Source organism: Chlamydotis macqueenii, chromosome 22 (assembly GCF_036417535.1).
Source record: "Chlamydotis macqueenii isolate bChlMac1 chromosome 22, bChlMac1.mat, whole genome shotgun sequence".
Lineage (NCBI taxonomy): Eukaryota > Metazoa > Chordata > Aves > Otidiformes > Otididae > Chlamydotis > Chlamydotis macqueenii.
The window spans coordinates 1,167,973-1,183,562 of NC_141577.1; the positions used below are offsets into that span (position 1 = coordinate 1,167,973).

General features: G+C 60.8%; 2 protein-coding genes across 2 annotated transcripts in view; both read right to left on the bottom strand.

The window, feature by feature from the left end:
• Positions 1 to 15,590, bottom strand: part of LOC104484119 (microtubule-actin cross-linking factor 1, isoforms 1/2/3/4/5) — a 136,169-nt gene that overhangs the window by 30,678 nt on the left and 89,901 nt on the right. The window contains exons 58-61 of the mRNA XM_086764783.1: positions 2,647 to 2,808; positions 2,339 to 2,509; positions 1,224 to 1,390; positions 365 to 524 (exon numbers count right to left, since the gene is read on the bottom strand). Coding sequence (XP_086620909.1) covers positions 365 to 524; positions 1,224 to 1,390; positions 2,339 to 2,509; positions 2,647 to 2,808 — 660 coding nt within the window. The remainder of the gene's footprint in view (positions 1 to 364; positions 525 to 1,223; positions 1,391 to 2,338; positions 2,510 to 2,646; positions 2,809 to 15,590) is intronic.
• LOC147598043 (uncharacterized) lies at positions 5,343 to 10,146 on the bottom strand. The gene is made up of 2 exons (XM_086764777.1): positions 5,753 to 10,146; positions 5,343 to 5,468 (listed from the first exon to the last, which is right to left on the bottom strand). The coding sequence occupies exons 1-2, from the start codon at positions 9,020 to 9,022 to the stop codon at positions 5,343 to 5,345; spliced, it is 3,396 nt and encodes a 1,131-aa protein (XP_086620903.1). The 5' UTR covers positions 9,023 to 10,146.

The following is a 15,590-nucleotide window of genomic DNA, read 5'->3' on the forward strand; positions in this document are numbered from 1 at the left end:
AAAAAGAAAAAAAAAATACAAAAGGGAAAACAGAAACAGTGAATGCAACTGAAGGAATGGAGACACAAAACCCACCCACGAACGGGCATCACAACAAAAAAGGTTTAAAAGGACATAAGAACAGGAATGGCTTTTCTACCCAGAGCCAGGTATGTTCACTGGAAGGTGCAAAGACACCAGAGTTCAGCATTTACCCACGTGCTGGCGTAGGGTTCGCAGCCTTCTCTGTACAGAAAGCAGCCTGGATAACTCCTCCAACACTTGTTTCTGCCAAAAACCCCTCGCCATGGCAGAAGCACCCACCTGAGCGGGACCCGACACCAGCCGCCTCCACCAGCAGCTCCCGTTCGCGCACGGGCCCTACCTTGTGCCGACTGATCTGCTGCTGGATTTTGGCAGTCTGGGTACCAATGGGCTCCGAGTTGGCCAGTTTCTTCTCCGTCACCGACAGCCAGTCTGACACGGGCTCCGTGGTTTCGTGGAATTGCTTTGCCAGGACCAAGATGTCCTCCAGCTGCTTCTGCCTGCAGTAAGGACACAAAACCCCCTAAGGAGCAGCTCCTTGTTGCAGGCACGGGAAGCAGCTTTGAGTATTCGGAAGAGGGAACCAAAGCAGCCCTGCTCAGAGCGAGGTGAGACACCCAGTCAGGCAAGCCGCAAAGGCAAACACAAAAACCAACATGGAGAAACTGCAAACCAAGCTTTGTCCTGCAGCTGTGCCTTTGGGGTCCAGTTTGTCCCTTCTTGTGCTGCTTTTCTTCCATTCTTCCTATCTCGGATATCCTCTAGTCCATCTAGTTGTCAGTGATTTAAAACACTGCGAGGTCAAATCTGGCCCTCAGAAGTGACTTTATAACCTCAAATATTAGCTTCTGTAGCAACAAGCGATCCATAAACGAGACCAGGCAGCAGAGAGGTGTCAACAGGATGTTGCTGCTACAGCTAAATGTTAACGCTTAAAAGGGATAAAAATAACAACCATCCCCTGCAGGGAATTTATTTAATCTGCGCTCTTCCCTGCCATTGTAAAACTCCGCTATCAGCTTCAGCTCCCAAACAGCCTTGGATTTCTCATGTTTTCCAGCTGTTTCCATGCTTCCAGGATGTATCTGCACAGAGATCTCTGCCAACTCCCTACGTGCTGTAACCCCAAGCTCCGGGGCACCATGAGTCTCAGGATGAGCTGGCCCCGTGGTTTTGGCCGGCAGGACAGCCCTTCTCACCTGGCAGCCGCCCTGCCCAGCAGCCCTGCCCAGCGACGCTCCAGGCTCTCCAGCTGGCCAACGATCTTCTCCCGATCCGCAGGCTCGGCTGACTGCGCGATCCTCCCTCCCTCCGCTTGGATCATCTCAACGGTGGCTTTGCGATCGTCCAGGAGCCGCTGGAGCAGCTTTAGGATCAGCAGTGGAACAGGAGAGGATAAAAGTTACCAGATGGGATCAGCAGAACCCGTTCTAGCCCTCAGAGATAGCGAATCTCTAATTGTGGCTGAAAACCACCGTAAGCACGGGGCCGAGACCAAAGCCAGCCCAGTGGGACAGCCTCCGCCATCAAAACCAGTTCAAAAAAAAAATAATAGTATAATAACATGCTTTAACTTTTAGTCAGCCCTGAAGTGGTCAGGCAGTTGGACTAGATGATCGTTGTAGGTTGCTTCCAACTGAATGATTCTGTTCTATTCTATTCTAAACGAGATTCAAAGCACTTCTGTGCCAGAGAAGTTTTCAGAGGCTTCCCCATCACTTCTCCCAAACTTATCAAGTTTTTAACTTTCACTTTAAATAAATTTCCTCTTCAAAGTCTCGCTATGTGGGACCAAGCCTCAGTAAGAATTCATTTCTAACATATTTTACCACAACCACACTTGAACTTTCATCCGCCTGCGCACAAGGGCCGGCGCCGAGCCGGGCTGTTATCTCTGCAAACACCGGCACGCCTCGGGTCGGCCCTTACAGTTTGCGCATTCATTTTGTCCAAACACCCACACCGGTACCTACAACGCCCGCTTGCTCCTGACGCAGCAGAATTCCCAGCACAAACAAAACCTACGGCTGGAAAAACACGGCCAACCAGCACAACCAGCAGCAAACTTCAAGAGGCAGTGGGACAATAAGGTAACGCTGGTGATGTAGGCCGTGGAGATAGCGAGCGCGGGCAAACGAGCTGCCTGTCTAATCACATTAGGATGTGGGGAAGCAGTAGAAGAGCCACCGTGAAAGGCACAGGCTTGTGGACATCCAGCTATGCCTTCTCTGTTGCAGCTGGACCCTCAAAATATGGCCCAGCTGTCCAGAGCTCCACCGCCCCTCGAGCCAACCGCCGCCCTGTGCTTGCTCACCTTCTGCTCCTGGATCTGGGCTTTCACCACCTTGTACTCCGCAGAGGGAGGTTTCTGGTTGGAGATGAGCTCCTCAGTGTCCGCCAGCCAGCTGAGCAACGGCTCCAGGGCGTCCTGAAACTTCCCGCAGTGCAACAGGGCCTCTTGCAGCTGAGCAACTCTCTGGGCCACCTGCACCCCAAACACAACCCCACGGCATGGTCAGGCTGCTGCTGCACCAACGTCGGAGCCTCGGCTCCCTGCCAGTGACACCCTTCTTCTGCCAGACCCCAAGCGGGGCGAGAGAAACCAGTTACAGCCCCTCTCACCTTCTTGTTGAGGGTATTCCAGCGGGTGTTGATTTCTTCCATGTCATGCTCCAGCCCTTGGACGTCACAGTTTTTCCCGGCGCTTTGGATGAGTCCTTGACCAACTCCATTGACCTGCTGCAGTTTTACCTGGAGAGGATCCACTTGCTCCTTCTGGAACAGCTGGGGATGGGAAGGGTGGGTGAGAAAAGGGATTTATAGCCCGTGAGCTGCTCACACAGCCCCTCCATCATTCCACAGACACAACAGGCTTTCTTCTCCAGAGAAGATGCAGTAGCTACTTGCACCGATTTTATGGGAGTTGTGCAAGTTTGTCCAAACCCCTCCCTCGCCTTGACCCAGGCACACCGATGTCACAGGCGTTGGCTGGTGTGGAGCACAGCTCGGGATCCGTATGCACCCACCCCCGATTTATGTGGGTAAATCCCCTTTTTCCAAGCACCAGAGCGAGGTGGAGAGAGCAAATCGGGGCAGAAATGGGAGCATCGGCTCTGGTCAGCCATCAGATTGGGAAACAACGCTCCTGGGGAAAACCCAAAGCGATTCTCACAGCGATGCTCTTGAGAGCGGAGACCTGACATCACAGCAGTTTTGTTAACCACGAAATTACAGGCACCGAGCAACTGGCTGTGTTTCGAAAGACAAAGGCAATAGGCAATTAATGTGCTAGCCATTTCCTGCCCCACGAGCTGGCGCGGTCCTGCCTGGAAATCCTGGGGGAAAAGCTTTTTAAATCAAAAACGACTTGGTAGGGAGGGGGGAAGAGAGGGAATGAAGCTCTCCATTGTAAAGAGAGCAGCAGCGAAAATCCCGTTTCTGTAAAGGAGATGAGTGCTGTCAGCGCTGTGGATCGGCTGTACCCACCGCTGCTGCGCCCGGCTGCGCACCGGCCCTCTCCGGCACCGCCGGGGTGGCCGCACCGCCCGGTTCAGAGGGACAGGTCTGCTGCTTCCCTACAGCAACCAGCACAAGGCCCCAAAACAGCAGCAGAGTTCTCCGCCGCTTACTCCGGTCCCTCGGACCACAAGCCCATCCAGAGCAGAGGCCGCCCTGCACCCAGCACCGGGCAGGATCAGCGCTCAGCCCCGCTGCACCGTTCTCTCCTTGGACAGCGGTGGGGAGGGCGGCCGGGCGCGGGCTCTCTCAGGCATGCCTCCTCCTCACGTGCCCAGGCACAGACAGGCATTGATGGCAACGAAAAATTCCCACCCGGATGCGAGCTCTCTCCTAGCAGAGCAGCGGCACATGGACGGTGCGGCTGTCCGGACCCGGCAATCACGCTGCCTCCGAGGGAACACAAGGCAGGCAAAAACCCCAACCACACACAAAGTTCCCTACCCGAGCACGAGGGGCTGCCTGACCTTCTGTGCCCCATTTTCACAGAGAAAGCTATTCCTTCCCGTCGGAGCTCAGCTACGCGAGGGCAGGGAGGTATGGCCGCAGGACACGAAGCGGAAGGTGCGCGGGCAGACATCGTCCGGAGCTGTTTGCTCCGAGAGAACTGTGCCACGGTTCTGAGAAAGAAACGGTGACACGAAATCACTGACTCCCCGGCCGCCTCTCGGGTTACCCTTTAATACGGTGCTGGCAGAGCAGCCAGGCCCACAAAAGGACCAGGCCGGTAAGTCCGGCACGCCAGGCCGGGTCCGAGCCTTCCGCACGCTGCGCAAACAAACGGCAGGGCTGCAAGCAGCCGCGCCGGGGGGAGCCCGGCAGAAAGCCCAGCCATCGGACCAGGGTACCTGCAATGCCCGAGAGCGCGAGGCTGCACAGGATGGTTCCAAAGAGAACCACCGCAACGGCCCGTGGAGTGAGCACGTTGAACACGCTCGGCTTTTCTTTGCTCATGAAAGATTCCAACGATTTAGTTCATTAACCTCACCGTGACTCAGCTTTGAAACAAATATTTAACGTCCGCCCTTTGCTGGGCACGGAGCGAGGCGTCCCGCCTGGGCACAACGGCTGGACAGACATATTGGCGAGTAGGACATCTGCGCCGCCAGCCCTCCTTCCTCGCTCCCACAAACACTTCCCAAAGCAGCCCCTCGCTTTCTGCTTCCCTCACCTCCCGGGCGCTGCGCTCCTTAACACCCCCGCTGCCGACCGCGGAGCCCGGCCGCGCTGGGAAGAACCGCGGCGCCCAGGCATCGCCCCAGCGCAGACCCGGAGCTGCCAACGGCTTCGGCAGCGTTTGGGCAAAGGGAAGCTTTACGGGACTAACAACCACAGGCACCCCACCTCAGATACGGGTCCCAGCAGCGAGGCAGCGCTGACGCCAGACCCCAGCAGCTCTTTTTCCTCGCCGAGGCCCACGCCAGGTGCCCAGCCCGCGCTCACACGGACCCCCGTGTGAAAGCACCTCTCCAAGCCCCTCCACGCGCCGTTCTTAAACGGGCGGCACAGCCTGAAGGGTGAGTAACTGCTACCGGATCAGGGGTTTCGGCGCTGACTAACTTCTGATGTCTCCTCAGCGACATCTCTGCTCGTCCAGATGGCAGCAAACCAGCGCTCGGCTGTGGGAACGCCACCGCCGCGGTCTCTCCAGGCGAAAGCTGCGAGCACGGCACGGTGAAACAAATCCCCAGACAGCAGAGAGAACGTGACCCCTTCCCACACGGGTTCAGAGCCTCAGCACCTCGCTGCTCGCTTAAAAAGCTACAAAAGCCGTGACGGCACAGGACAGGAATGATTTGCACTTAGATTTGTTTCGCAGGATTCTCTCCCACCACATTTTCTGCTTCAGAGACAGGAACCAGCCTGCCAGGCTGCGGCGAGAGGCGTTCTCTGAAGTCTGTGATTCCTGTCTGAGTGACCACAACGCACTTCAATAAGCCAAAAAAGTTTAAAACAATGGCTTAGGTCATCACGCAGTGATAGCCTTTGGCCTCCCCTACTTACAAACCCACACAATGCTCCCCCGAAACTGCCTGCCTGCCAAACCCAAGCCTGACCCAGGAGGTAGAAGGCTGTTCCGAAGCCTGGACCCTGCGGCTCGCGGCCGTGAATTGCCGAGTGGGCTCCCAGCTCCCACCCACCCCTCAGCCGCAAAATAAAGCGATTTCCACGCCTGACCCCCCCGACTCGCGAGCGCCTGAGCGACAAATACCTCGTTATCTGGAACGAATCCATCTGGTAGAGCAGGAGCCCCTTCTGAGATGAGAGCGGCGGCGGAAGGTCCCTCCACGCCCGGGGTCACCTCTCCCTCGCCGGGTGCCGGGGAAGGGGCACCCCCGGGGCCAGGAGAACGGAGCGCAGCCCCGGGGAGGGTTTGTGCGGTGGGTGCCGCGGCGGAGGGCGCAGCCCGCAGCTCATGCGGCTCTGGGGCGGTGGGTCCCTCCGGGGGGAGTGGGAAGGCAGAGGGGGGACCCTCCGTGCCCAGCAGCATGGAGACACCGTCCCAAGCTGCCACCTCCGCTGCGGGCGCTCCCGCAACGGGGTCATCCTCCAAAGCTGGTGTTTCGGTGAACAGGGGCTCCAAGACGGGCAGCACAACCACGCTGGCAAAGTCATCTGTATCCCCCACCAAGGCCGCTACCGACCCCCCCGCGGCCAGCGGCGCAGGGCCACCACCGAGATCCCTGACACCGGAGACAAGCGAGCTGGTCGCCTGCGGTGGCACAGCGGCAGCGGGCACGTCAGCAAACACCGGTGGGGCATCCAGGAGCTCTTCCACCGCCAAGGGCACGGCAGCGGTGGTGGCATCTGGGGGGGGGTGCTCAGTACACGGTTCCTCGGCGTCCGTGGTAGGATCCCCAGTGGCCGGTGGTGTCTCCTGAGCCTGGGGTTCCGGGGCAGCCACATCCCCTGGTGCTGGCAGGTCAGCCGGAGCAGAAAGCCCCCCAACATCCCACGGGATGGCATCGGGAGCAGGCTGCCCTGCAACGGGTGACATGCCGGGAAGCTCTTCTGGGGCAGCGGGGCTGGCAGCAGGCAGGACCCCCTCGCCCCGCGCCGCAGCACGGCACGGCGCTGCCGGCCGCTCCTCCCCGCTGCAGGCAAACAGCAAGTCCAGGTCTCCCGGCTGCAGGACGGCCGCCGGTGCCTCCCCGTGTGCGACAGCCACCTCCACGGGGGACCCCTCAGAGTGGGGAGCCCCTTCCAGAGCCAGGCCCTGGCCCAGGGGAACCGTTTCCCACGAGAGGTCCTCAACAGGCGCCGGGGGCGTCGCTGGAGCCTCAGGGGCTGGCTCTGATGCAGAGCCGGTGCAGAAAGGTGGCAGAGAGCCGTGGGGAGCATCCCCGCTTTCCGCTGGTTGAGTCTGGCCCTCAGTTCTGTCACCCTCTGATCCCAAATCTGTGACTTCATCCTCAGAAACCAGTTCTGGGACATCCCAGTTGGAGAGCTCAGTCCTTCCTGGCAGAAGGTGATGGTTCCTGGATAGGTCCGTCCCCTCACCATCGGATTCGTTGTGCTGGGGGGGGGACTCCAGCTCCTCCACCTCCGTGTCAGGAGCTGGGGGCTGGCAGGGGGACGCTCGGTCGGGACAGGTCTCCTCGGGAAGCTGCAATACTTCACCGTCGGCAACCAGCAAGTCTTGGTTATCCTCACCCCAGCCCACCGGAGCGCTGGGGTGACCGGCTCCCTCCAAGCCAGCGGCTGGACGTGCACCCATCTCAGGAGATGGCATCCCACCCGCCACCAGCACCGCCACCATGCAGCTCTCCATGAGCTCCAGGTCCACCAGTGGCTCAGGTGCACCCTCCTCCACCGGCGCCGGAGAGCACTGCCAGAGGGAGCACAGCCCTGCTGTGGCCACGGGGCTGGGCGAGGCCCCTCCGTCCGAGTCCGTCGGGGTGACGGCCGAGGTGTCCCTTTCCGAGAAGGGCTCCGTCGCCGGCTCCAGCGTGCTCAGCACCTGTGAGCTGAAGGTGATGTCAAAGTCCTCCAGATCCGACACGACGGCAGAGTCCGAAGCGCTGACGTCCAAAGGGGCCATACAGCGACACGCTTCCTCTGCCGCCCCGGCCAGTTTGGCCGAATCTGGGTCCAGCCCCTCTGAGTCCATTGGGGAGACCTGAATGTCCACCTGGACAGGGACTGCCCCATCGCTGTCGTCCTCGTTCAGGCACTGCTCTTCCAGCTCCAGGAACATCTGCACCGAGTCCGTGTCGGACAATTCAGGGCCTGTGGGGCTGGCTGAGCGCTCTGAACCCGGAGCGAAGTCCTCGGCGCCGCACTGCACCGCTGCGTCCTCGGTACAGCACGTGCTGCCGCCAAGGGGGCTGCCGGCACCCCCCGGGGATGCGCGGGACCCACAGGTCCCCGGGCTGGGGGCAGAGTCATCTGTAGGAGCAGCAAATTGTTCCCTTTCCTCAGAAATATCTGCCAAGCAACAGCTCTTCTTCTCCTCTGCCACCAGAACAGCCTTTCCTCTCTCTGACAGCGTCGCCTCCTCCCACTCCTCCATCATCACCCAGCGCTCGTCCTCCTCAAATCTCAGCTCAGACTCTGTTTTCTCCCTGAGATTGGAGGTGATGAGAATATCTAGTCCTGCATCCAGCAGCTCTTCGCTAAGGCACGGCGAGAGGTTGACGTTCTCCACCGTACAGTCCGACTCGGCGGCCTCCAGGGTCTCCTGGTGCCCATCGCTGAGGCTGCCCTTGATGAAATTCTTCCTGGCTCGTGGCCAGGTGGCACTGGGGAGCCGGCGAGCCCTGGCCAGGTCCCCAGCGCGACTGCGGCTGTCGCCAGCGTTCAGTGGGGGTTGGCGCTCATCCCGGGGACCGCTGTAGCCGTCTGCGCCCAACTGCTTGGCCGTCAGAGCCTCTGCCGTGCCGGATGACTTGGAGACGTGCTCCAAGGTGAGAGACTCAGACGCGGGCTCGCCGTGGTCGGGCTGGCCTGGGCACTCGGTGAGCATGGCGCTCGACTCCCGCTTATCCCGCAGGGAAGGGTTGGAGGCGCCCGCTTCCGACACTTCGCTCAGCGAAGCCCCCATCCTTTCTGCAAATTCGCTGAAGTTCGGCGGCATGAAGGATTTCCACGACCGTCGGTTGACGTTCTCCTTCCTCTCGGGGTTCGGTCGCCTCCTCGGTGGAGCTGGCGCTGGTTTGGAGACATCGCTGCTGAGCTTCAGGGCGTCAAAGATGACTCGCTCGTCCAACTTCTTCGTTTCTGGCGCCCTGGACTCGAAGACATTGGTAGCTCCCAGCGTCCCGTTGCTGGATATGGTGCTGCTGTCCCCCTTGCCAAGGGTGCTCTTGGAAAGCTGGTTGAGCTTCGATCCCTGATCGATTTGCTCATTAATTCTCATTGTGTCGTATATCGACCTCTGGGGCACATAGCAATCCTCTATATAACCATCCTCCTCCTCGCCCTTCCCCAGGCAAGTGCGGTTCTGCCGTAAACAGTCTGGCCGGCTCAGTGGTTTGCCCATGCTCTCGTCCTTACGGATGACGAAACCGTCCCGGCAACCTTTCACCCGCCACCGCGGGAAGCATCACACAGCCAGCCGGTCCCAAACCCGCCGAGGGAGACTCTAATCCCAAAGCAGCGACGCTACGGGGACGGGAGGGTGCACCAGCAGCACCACGCCGGCTCAGCAGCCCGACCGGCAGTCCTGCGCAGCGAAACAACCCATCTCGTCCCCCCCGCCCCCCCTACAAAAACCCCTTCCATCGGCAAAAAAACATCCAAATCTGACCGCTTCGATGAAATATTCCCAGTCGTCGTTTGCGACAGCAACCGTGGAAGAGTTTGAAGCTCTTAAATTATCCGGTCCGTCCTTCTTCAATAACAAAGGCACTGCTTGTCCCGGCCGCTCACGTACGGCAGCCCGAGCGGCGAGCGGCTCCGCGCATTTTCCGCCCAGCTCTGCGTCCCGTGGAAGCCCAGCTGGTCTGCATTAGCCTCTCCCCCCGACTCTCGTGTTTTCATTTGAACTGAGCTTGTCAGCGGATATTCCTGCGAGTTTAAACACAGGAAGTTCTTCATTCAGGGCAAACTCGGAGGCTTCCTGTCTCAAAAACATGATGGCATTGTTGCTCCTGTCACCCCACCGCGATGCCCGGAGCCGCCGAACCCCCAAAATCCAGCTGGGTGCTGTGCGGCGACCGGGGTGCGCCGCGGAGTCCTGCGGCGGAGGAAGGCTGCTGGGTCTTTGCTTTTTTTTTTTTTTCCCTTTCTTTCTCCCCAGGGAAAAAAAAAAAAAAAAAAAAAAAAAAAGAAGGCTATAAAACGCATCCAAAAATGGCAAGGGGCTGGAGCGGCACGAAATCCCCCAAGTTACCGGGAGCCGGTGGTGGGGAGCAGCCGTGGCCGGAGGCTGCTGATGTTCCTTCGTTTTCTTCTTCCTCCTCCTCCTCCTCCTCTAACTTTCCCGGTGGCCGGTATCGGGCTGCGGCGGCTCCGCGCCACCGGACGGCCCGGCCATGGCGGGGGGCGGGGGACGGACGGGACACAGGGAGGGGACACAGACACCCCGGGGCCGCCTCCCGTCCCCTTCCCCGCCGCTCTCGCCCCTTTTGTGCTCGGCTCAGCGGCCGGGCCGGGGGCGGGGGGGACCGGGCCGCCCCCGCGGGCAGCCCCCGGCCGGCTCGACGGGACGCATGGCCGCTGCCTTCCTCCTCCTCCTCCTCTTCCTCCTCCGCCGCCGCCCGCTCTCCTTCCCCGCCGGCGGAACAAAAGGCCGAGCCCCGCGCAGGCCGCCGCACGCCCCGGCCCCGCCGCCGCTCGCCGCCAGCACCGGGCTCCCGCCGCGCTGCCAGCTCCGGCGGAGGGCGGGGGGAAACGGGGGCGGGCGGGGGGCGGGAGCAGCGGGGCCGCCCCCTCCCCCGGGCACCGCGGCCGCTTCCACCGTCCCCGCCCCTTCCCGCCCCCCTCTCCCCCCCCCCCGCCTCCACCGGGCCCGGGATGGGGGTACCGGAGCATGACGCGGGGAGGGGTGCGGGGAGGCGGGGGGGGGGTGTCTCTCCGCGGACCGGCGGCAGCCCGGGGCTGGCCCCTTCCCCGCCCCACCGGGCCTGGCCCCTCCTCCGGGGGGGGGCGGCAGCCCCCGACAAAGAGCAGCAACGCCCTGGGCTCGGCTCCCCCCGCGCACCGGCCCCGCCGAGCCCCGCTCCCCCGGCCCTTTGTCCGTTCCCCCCCCCGCAGGTTTTCCACCTCCTGGTTTTTAGGGCGATTCCCAGCCGAGCCCCGCGCTGGGAGGGGGGCTACCCCCCCGAAGCCCGTTCCCCTTCCCCTCACACCCACCCCTGCACCAGGAACCGAGTTATTATTATATATCCATATAATATAATATAATATAATATAATATAATATAATATAATATAATATAATATAATATAATATAATATAATATAATATAATATAATATAATATAATATAATATAATATAATATAACCACCCCCCGTGCCGTTTCTGCCTTCCCCGAAGCCGCATGGCTCTGCCAGCGCTACCACCCGCTCTGCCAAAAACCCACCCGCAACTCGCCGCCGCGCGCCTCGCCGGCCGCAGGCTCCTTTCCCTAAAAACTCGTTTTTAACGGCCCCAGCCCCGGGGCAGCATCGTGTCCTCCCCACCCCACCGCCTTTCCCACCCCCCCGCCATTCCGCAGCCCTCGGGTTTGAGACGGGGAAGGGCCGGAGCGCGGCGCGGGGCTGGGAGCGGGAGGCAGCCCGTGAATCAGCGCTGCCAAAGTGATGCCGAGGGAAGTCGCAGACTTGGGAGAGAGAACAGGAGGGCTGGGAACAGCCTCCACGCATCTCCAGGCAACAACCCGCCCCAAACCGCCCTGCCTGCCGCTTCGGGATGAGTTACAGCGTCGGGAGGAAAAACACGGGAGGCTGGGCAGGCGCTCGGTCCGTAAAAGTGCCAGCGCTTGGGGACAGTGACCCCGCTCTGCGCTTTCCGTGCCACGGCTTCACCGAAAGCCTTCCTGCCCAGCCGCGGCGAGCAACGGCCGCGTTACAGCCGAGAGGCTGGAGCCAGGGGAGCCATGAAAAGCCTCATTTTTCGGATGTGCTGCAGGTGCCTGCTGTCTCCGAAAACGCTGGGGCTTGGCCAAGGTCGTGGCACCGCTGCAGTGGGACAGTGGAACCCAACGTTCCCGTCGGGCCTTTCGTCCCCAGGCGCCCCGGCACCAACCACGCACGCAGCAGCTCCAGCACCGCATCCCCCAAGGGACATTTTTCCTTCGGGAACGGAGGTTTTGTGGAAGGGGAGGGTTCGGGGCCGTGGAGGGAAACGCCTGTGAAACGGCCCAGAGCACTCGGCGGGGCTGGCTGCGCGTCAGGAAATCTTTGGAAACCCCTTTTCTTATTTCCATTATTAAATACAGCCAGGGAAAAGAGCGGGAGGCGGGGAGGGCGCAGGGACCTGGGAAGGGTCTATGAGCAGCCCAGCCCCCCTCCAACCCCACTCTGCGGGAGGGGGAGCCCAAGCAGCCCCTGGGAGCCCCTTGCCCACTCATGGCCGTGCCCTCCACGTCCCTGCGAGCCATTTCGGACGGACAGTCGGACACTTGGGGCCGGCCCTGCAGCCTCCTCCGGCCCCAGCTGCCAACGCTGCGAGAGCGCCCCGGCTCATCCCAGAGCCCGGATTTTTATATCTGGGGGAGGACCGGGTCTTGATCCGTATTATTAATCCAGCGCAGCTGAAACAACAAGAGGAGGACGGCTGTGCCGTGCCAGCGCTCCGGTGAAGCCACCCCCCGCTCCCTCGCTACCACCTTGGCCGGGAGCTGGCGGAGCAGGAGCCGGACCGTTACCGCTCCGGGGCCCCTCCGCGAGGAATCCCAGGCATCCGGGCTGGGGCGAGGAGGCTTTTTGTTCCACTGCGAAGAAGGAACGATCTCGACGTGGAGCTGCCGTTTCACAGCCAGAAATTCTTTTCCCATTTCCTCACCAAGTCACGTGCCAGAAGCAAGCCAAGTCTTCCTCCAGCACAAGCCCCTGTCTCTAAAACCATTAGGGAAATATTAAGCAAGAACTAAAGCCAATTAAAAACCTGCTGTGCCTGGCCTGAAGATCCGAGTCGGAGCTCTCGCAGGTTCCCCAAGACACGGGTCACTTGGCTTTAAGCCACCGAGTGCCACCCCAGCGCCGGGGACAGAAGCCGAAGGGTGCTGGGATTGCAGCTTCACGGCTTTGCTCGAGCTCTGCGTCGGTGCGAGGGAAGGACGGGGCAGGACGCGAAGGTCCCGGCTGAATTTCTGTCCTTTCAGGAGTCTCTGAACGGCTCCAGCACGCGGAGCCCTGCCAGCAGCAAGCGCCAGCACTGAAATAAAGGGCTGAGAGAGCTTCAGAGCCGCAGACCTGGGCTCGGGAGAGCGCGTCTGCTCTCTTTGCAGCTCATCGGGCCCATCTGCCAACGGTGGGCAGACCGGACCACCAGGACCCCTCATCTGGCGCTTGCTCAGTCACCAAGGCTCCTCTCGCCCGCCCCGTTACCAGCACGTTTGGGCCAACCCCAAGCTGGGGCTCACGGCCGCGGACGATGCGCTCGGGCACTGGGATGCTCGCGCTCCGGCAGCCCACCTGCTGCGGAGAGAGGACCGAACGGCTCTGCCGAGGGCTGCGCCCAGCCGAGCCCCACCCGCGCCCCGCAGACACCCCAGCCACGTCCCGAGGATAAAGACCCTCCGCCAAAACCCCCCCGGAGGTTTTCCCAGACTTGCTCCAGGGAGGAGCACCCCAATTTATCTCCCGGACCCACAGGTTTCAAGCTTTCCTCATATGGCCATGGGCCCCGCAGCACAGGGACGCGTGCCCGCCCCGGTGCGGGGTGATGTCACCCTGTTTACGACTGCGTTACATCCTGCCCGCCCCTGCTGCCACTGTTTACATGGGAAAGCGGTATTTGGAAACCGATATATTTTTAGCTTTCTTTTAATTCATCTCAGCAGCTGGAAACGAGGGACCTGTGTTATGAGACAAGCAAGAGAGCCCAGAGACAGCTCAAGATCCCTGACGGACACATCCTTAACGAGCCCAAGGGCGTTCTTCATCCTCAGAGCTCCTCACCTTGGTGCCCTCCTGCCCCGGGCCGTGCAGCACCCGCTCGCCCAGCCCAGCCGAGCCACACCAGCGCTGAAGGGTGGATGCAGGGAAGCTCCTGGCTTTGCCCCGCGAGCTTTGTCCCTGCAGGTCTGGCCGACCGTGTCCCCATGTCCGACTCCGTGAGGGCGGCTGTGTCCCCATGTCCGACTCCGTGAGGGTCACCGAGCCGGTTGTGGCAGGAGGGGCTGCTGGGCTGGGACGTGGCACCACGTCCGAGCAAGACAGAGGGGATAAAACCCCGAGAGCCTCCAGGCTGACCGAGGGACGCGGGGTGGGCTCCAGCCTCCCCCGGACAGCACGATAAAAGCACAAAGCCAAACCACGCACACTCAAGATCTGCCTTGGAAACCGCTTTTTAGGTTTCGCTGGGATTTTTTTTTCAGAGGATTCATGTTTTTTAAAGCCTTTGCTACATTTGTCAGAAGGTCTGAGGGATTTCTGTATCTCCCTTTCCCTGTATCGTTGCTCTCCTAAACTCCCTCCTTTTACCAAATCTTTGCCATTGCCACTTCGGCACCGCGTGGGCAAGCCCTGAGCTCCCAGCCTGTTCCAGGCAGCAGCACCCAGGCTAATCCCATCCCATCCCACCCCGTCCCGTCCCATCCCATCCCGTCCCACCACGCCGGGCTGGCTGCTCCCTCATCCCCTTGGCTCACAGCTGACCTCAAACCGGTCTCACGTCAGGCCCCTGCCACCACGCGATCCCTCTTTTCGAAGGCTACGGCTGCCGGTGACGCAGGGAGCCAACGCGCCTCGCAAGCGGCGATTCGCAGCCTGTAGCCGCTTAATTTGGGACTCTCCTCTGCAGGGCTGTGGGGGGAAACCTGGGTGGGCTCCACGGGGGCCGGCATCACCACTGGAAAACTTTTAGAAAGAGTTAAAAAACAAAAAAAAAAAAACCAAACTGCTGGAGAAAACTTTTGCAGTGAGCACTGCTTTTTGAAATTTATCTTGTTTTTCCAAGGGTGCAGAGCTGCACCATAGCGCTTTCCCTGCAAGGCAGCTAATACAGACGTTGGTATAAATAATTCTCCCAAATTGAGCCTGGAGCTCACGTGTTACGGCAGTGCTCAGGCACAGCCCCGCACCGTGGCACTCAGCGCTCGAGGAGCCTGGGACTCCTCTGGGACCCCATCTGTGCACACAGAGCCCCCCAAAACAGCGCGGGAGGCCGGTGGGTCCTTGTGGCCGGGGGCTCGGCTGGGCACGGGAGGTGTGATCTGCTGAAATGCCCATTTTTGTCCTCCGCTGCCCAGTTTTCCTGCAAACTCCCCTCTGTGGCTGCCAGGCTCCGCACCGGGGTGGACAAAGCCCCCCGGGCTCTCCGGCCATCCCGCTCCGTGCTGCCAGCGACCCGGCACCGCGGGCAGGGTGCTGCCACCCCACTGCCGACCCCCGGGAAACGGAAAACTGCAGAAGCTGCTCCTCAACCGGTGTCAGAGTAACTGGGGAGAGCAGGGAGAGGGATGGGGTGATGAACAAACTGCTCTGGAGGCTCTTTAGGAAGTGAGGTAAGTGCGTTATCATCCAGAGAATCCTCTGGGTGGGAGACATTTTAAACCACTCCTTCGGCAGAAGAATTGGCAATTGTTCTCGAAACGCTGCGGTGACTAATCCAAGCCTGAGCCCTTCCCGGGAGAAGCTCCCGTCTGCTCCGGACCCAGCCGCCACCGTCGCTCCCTTCCCCAGCAGAGCGGTGACTCGCTGGGATGATGTGGGCGACGGGAAAGGTTCCGCCAGGACCGGGCTCCTCTCCCTCCTCTGCTCAGCCCCTGCAGACAAAAAGCTTCCCCATCTCCTCCTCCCTCGGATCCCCAGCTCTCCCGCTCTTATGCAAAGCTGGTATTTTTAGCATCTCCTGGAAACGCTGGGAAGTGTCAGCACCACCAGCTAACGAGCGCTGCTGCGAGAGGACATTCCTACGGCTGTCTGCCCCGGCGGGGACC

What these genes read in the sequence shown, in the direction of transcription:
- LOC147598043 (XM_086764777.1), bottom strand. Translation starts at nt 9,022, where the DNA reads ATGGGCAAACCACTGAGCCGGCCAGACTGTTTACGGCAGAACCGCACT. An exon ending in GATTCGTTCCAGATAACGAG is followed by an intron (nt 5,469 to 5,752) that starts GTATTTGTCGCT and finishes GGCTTATTGAAG; the next exon opens with TGCGTTGTGGTCACTCAGAC.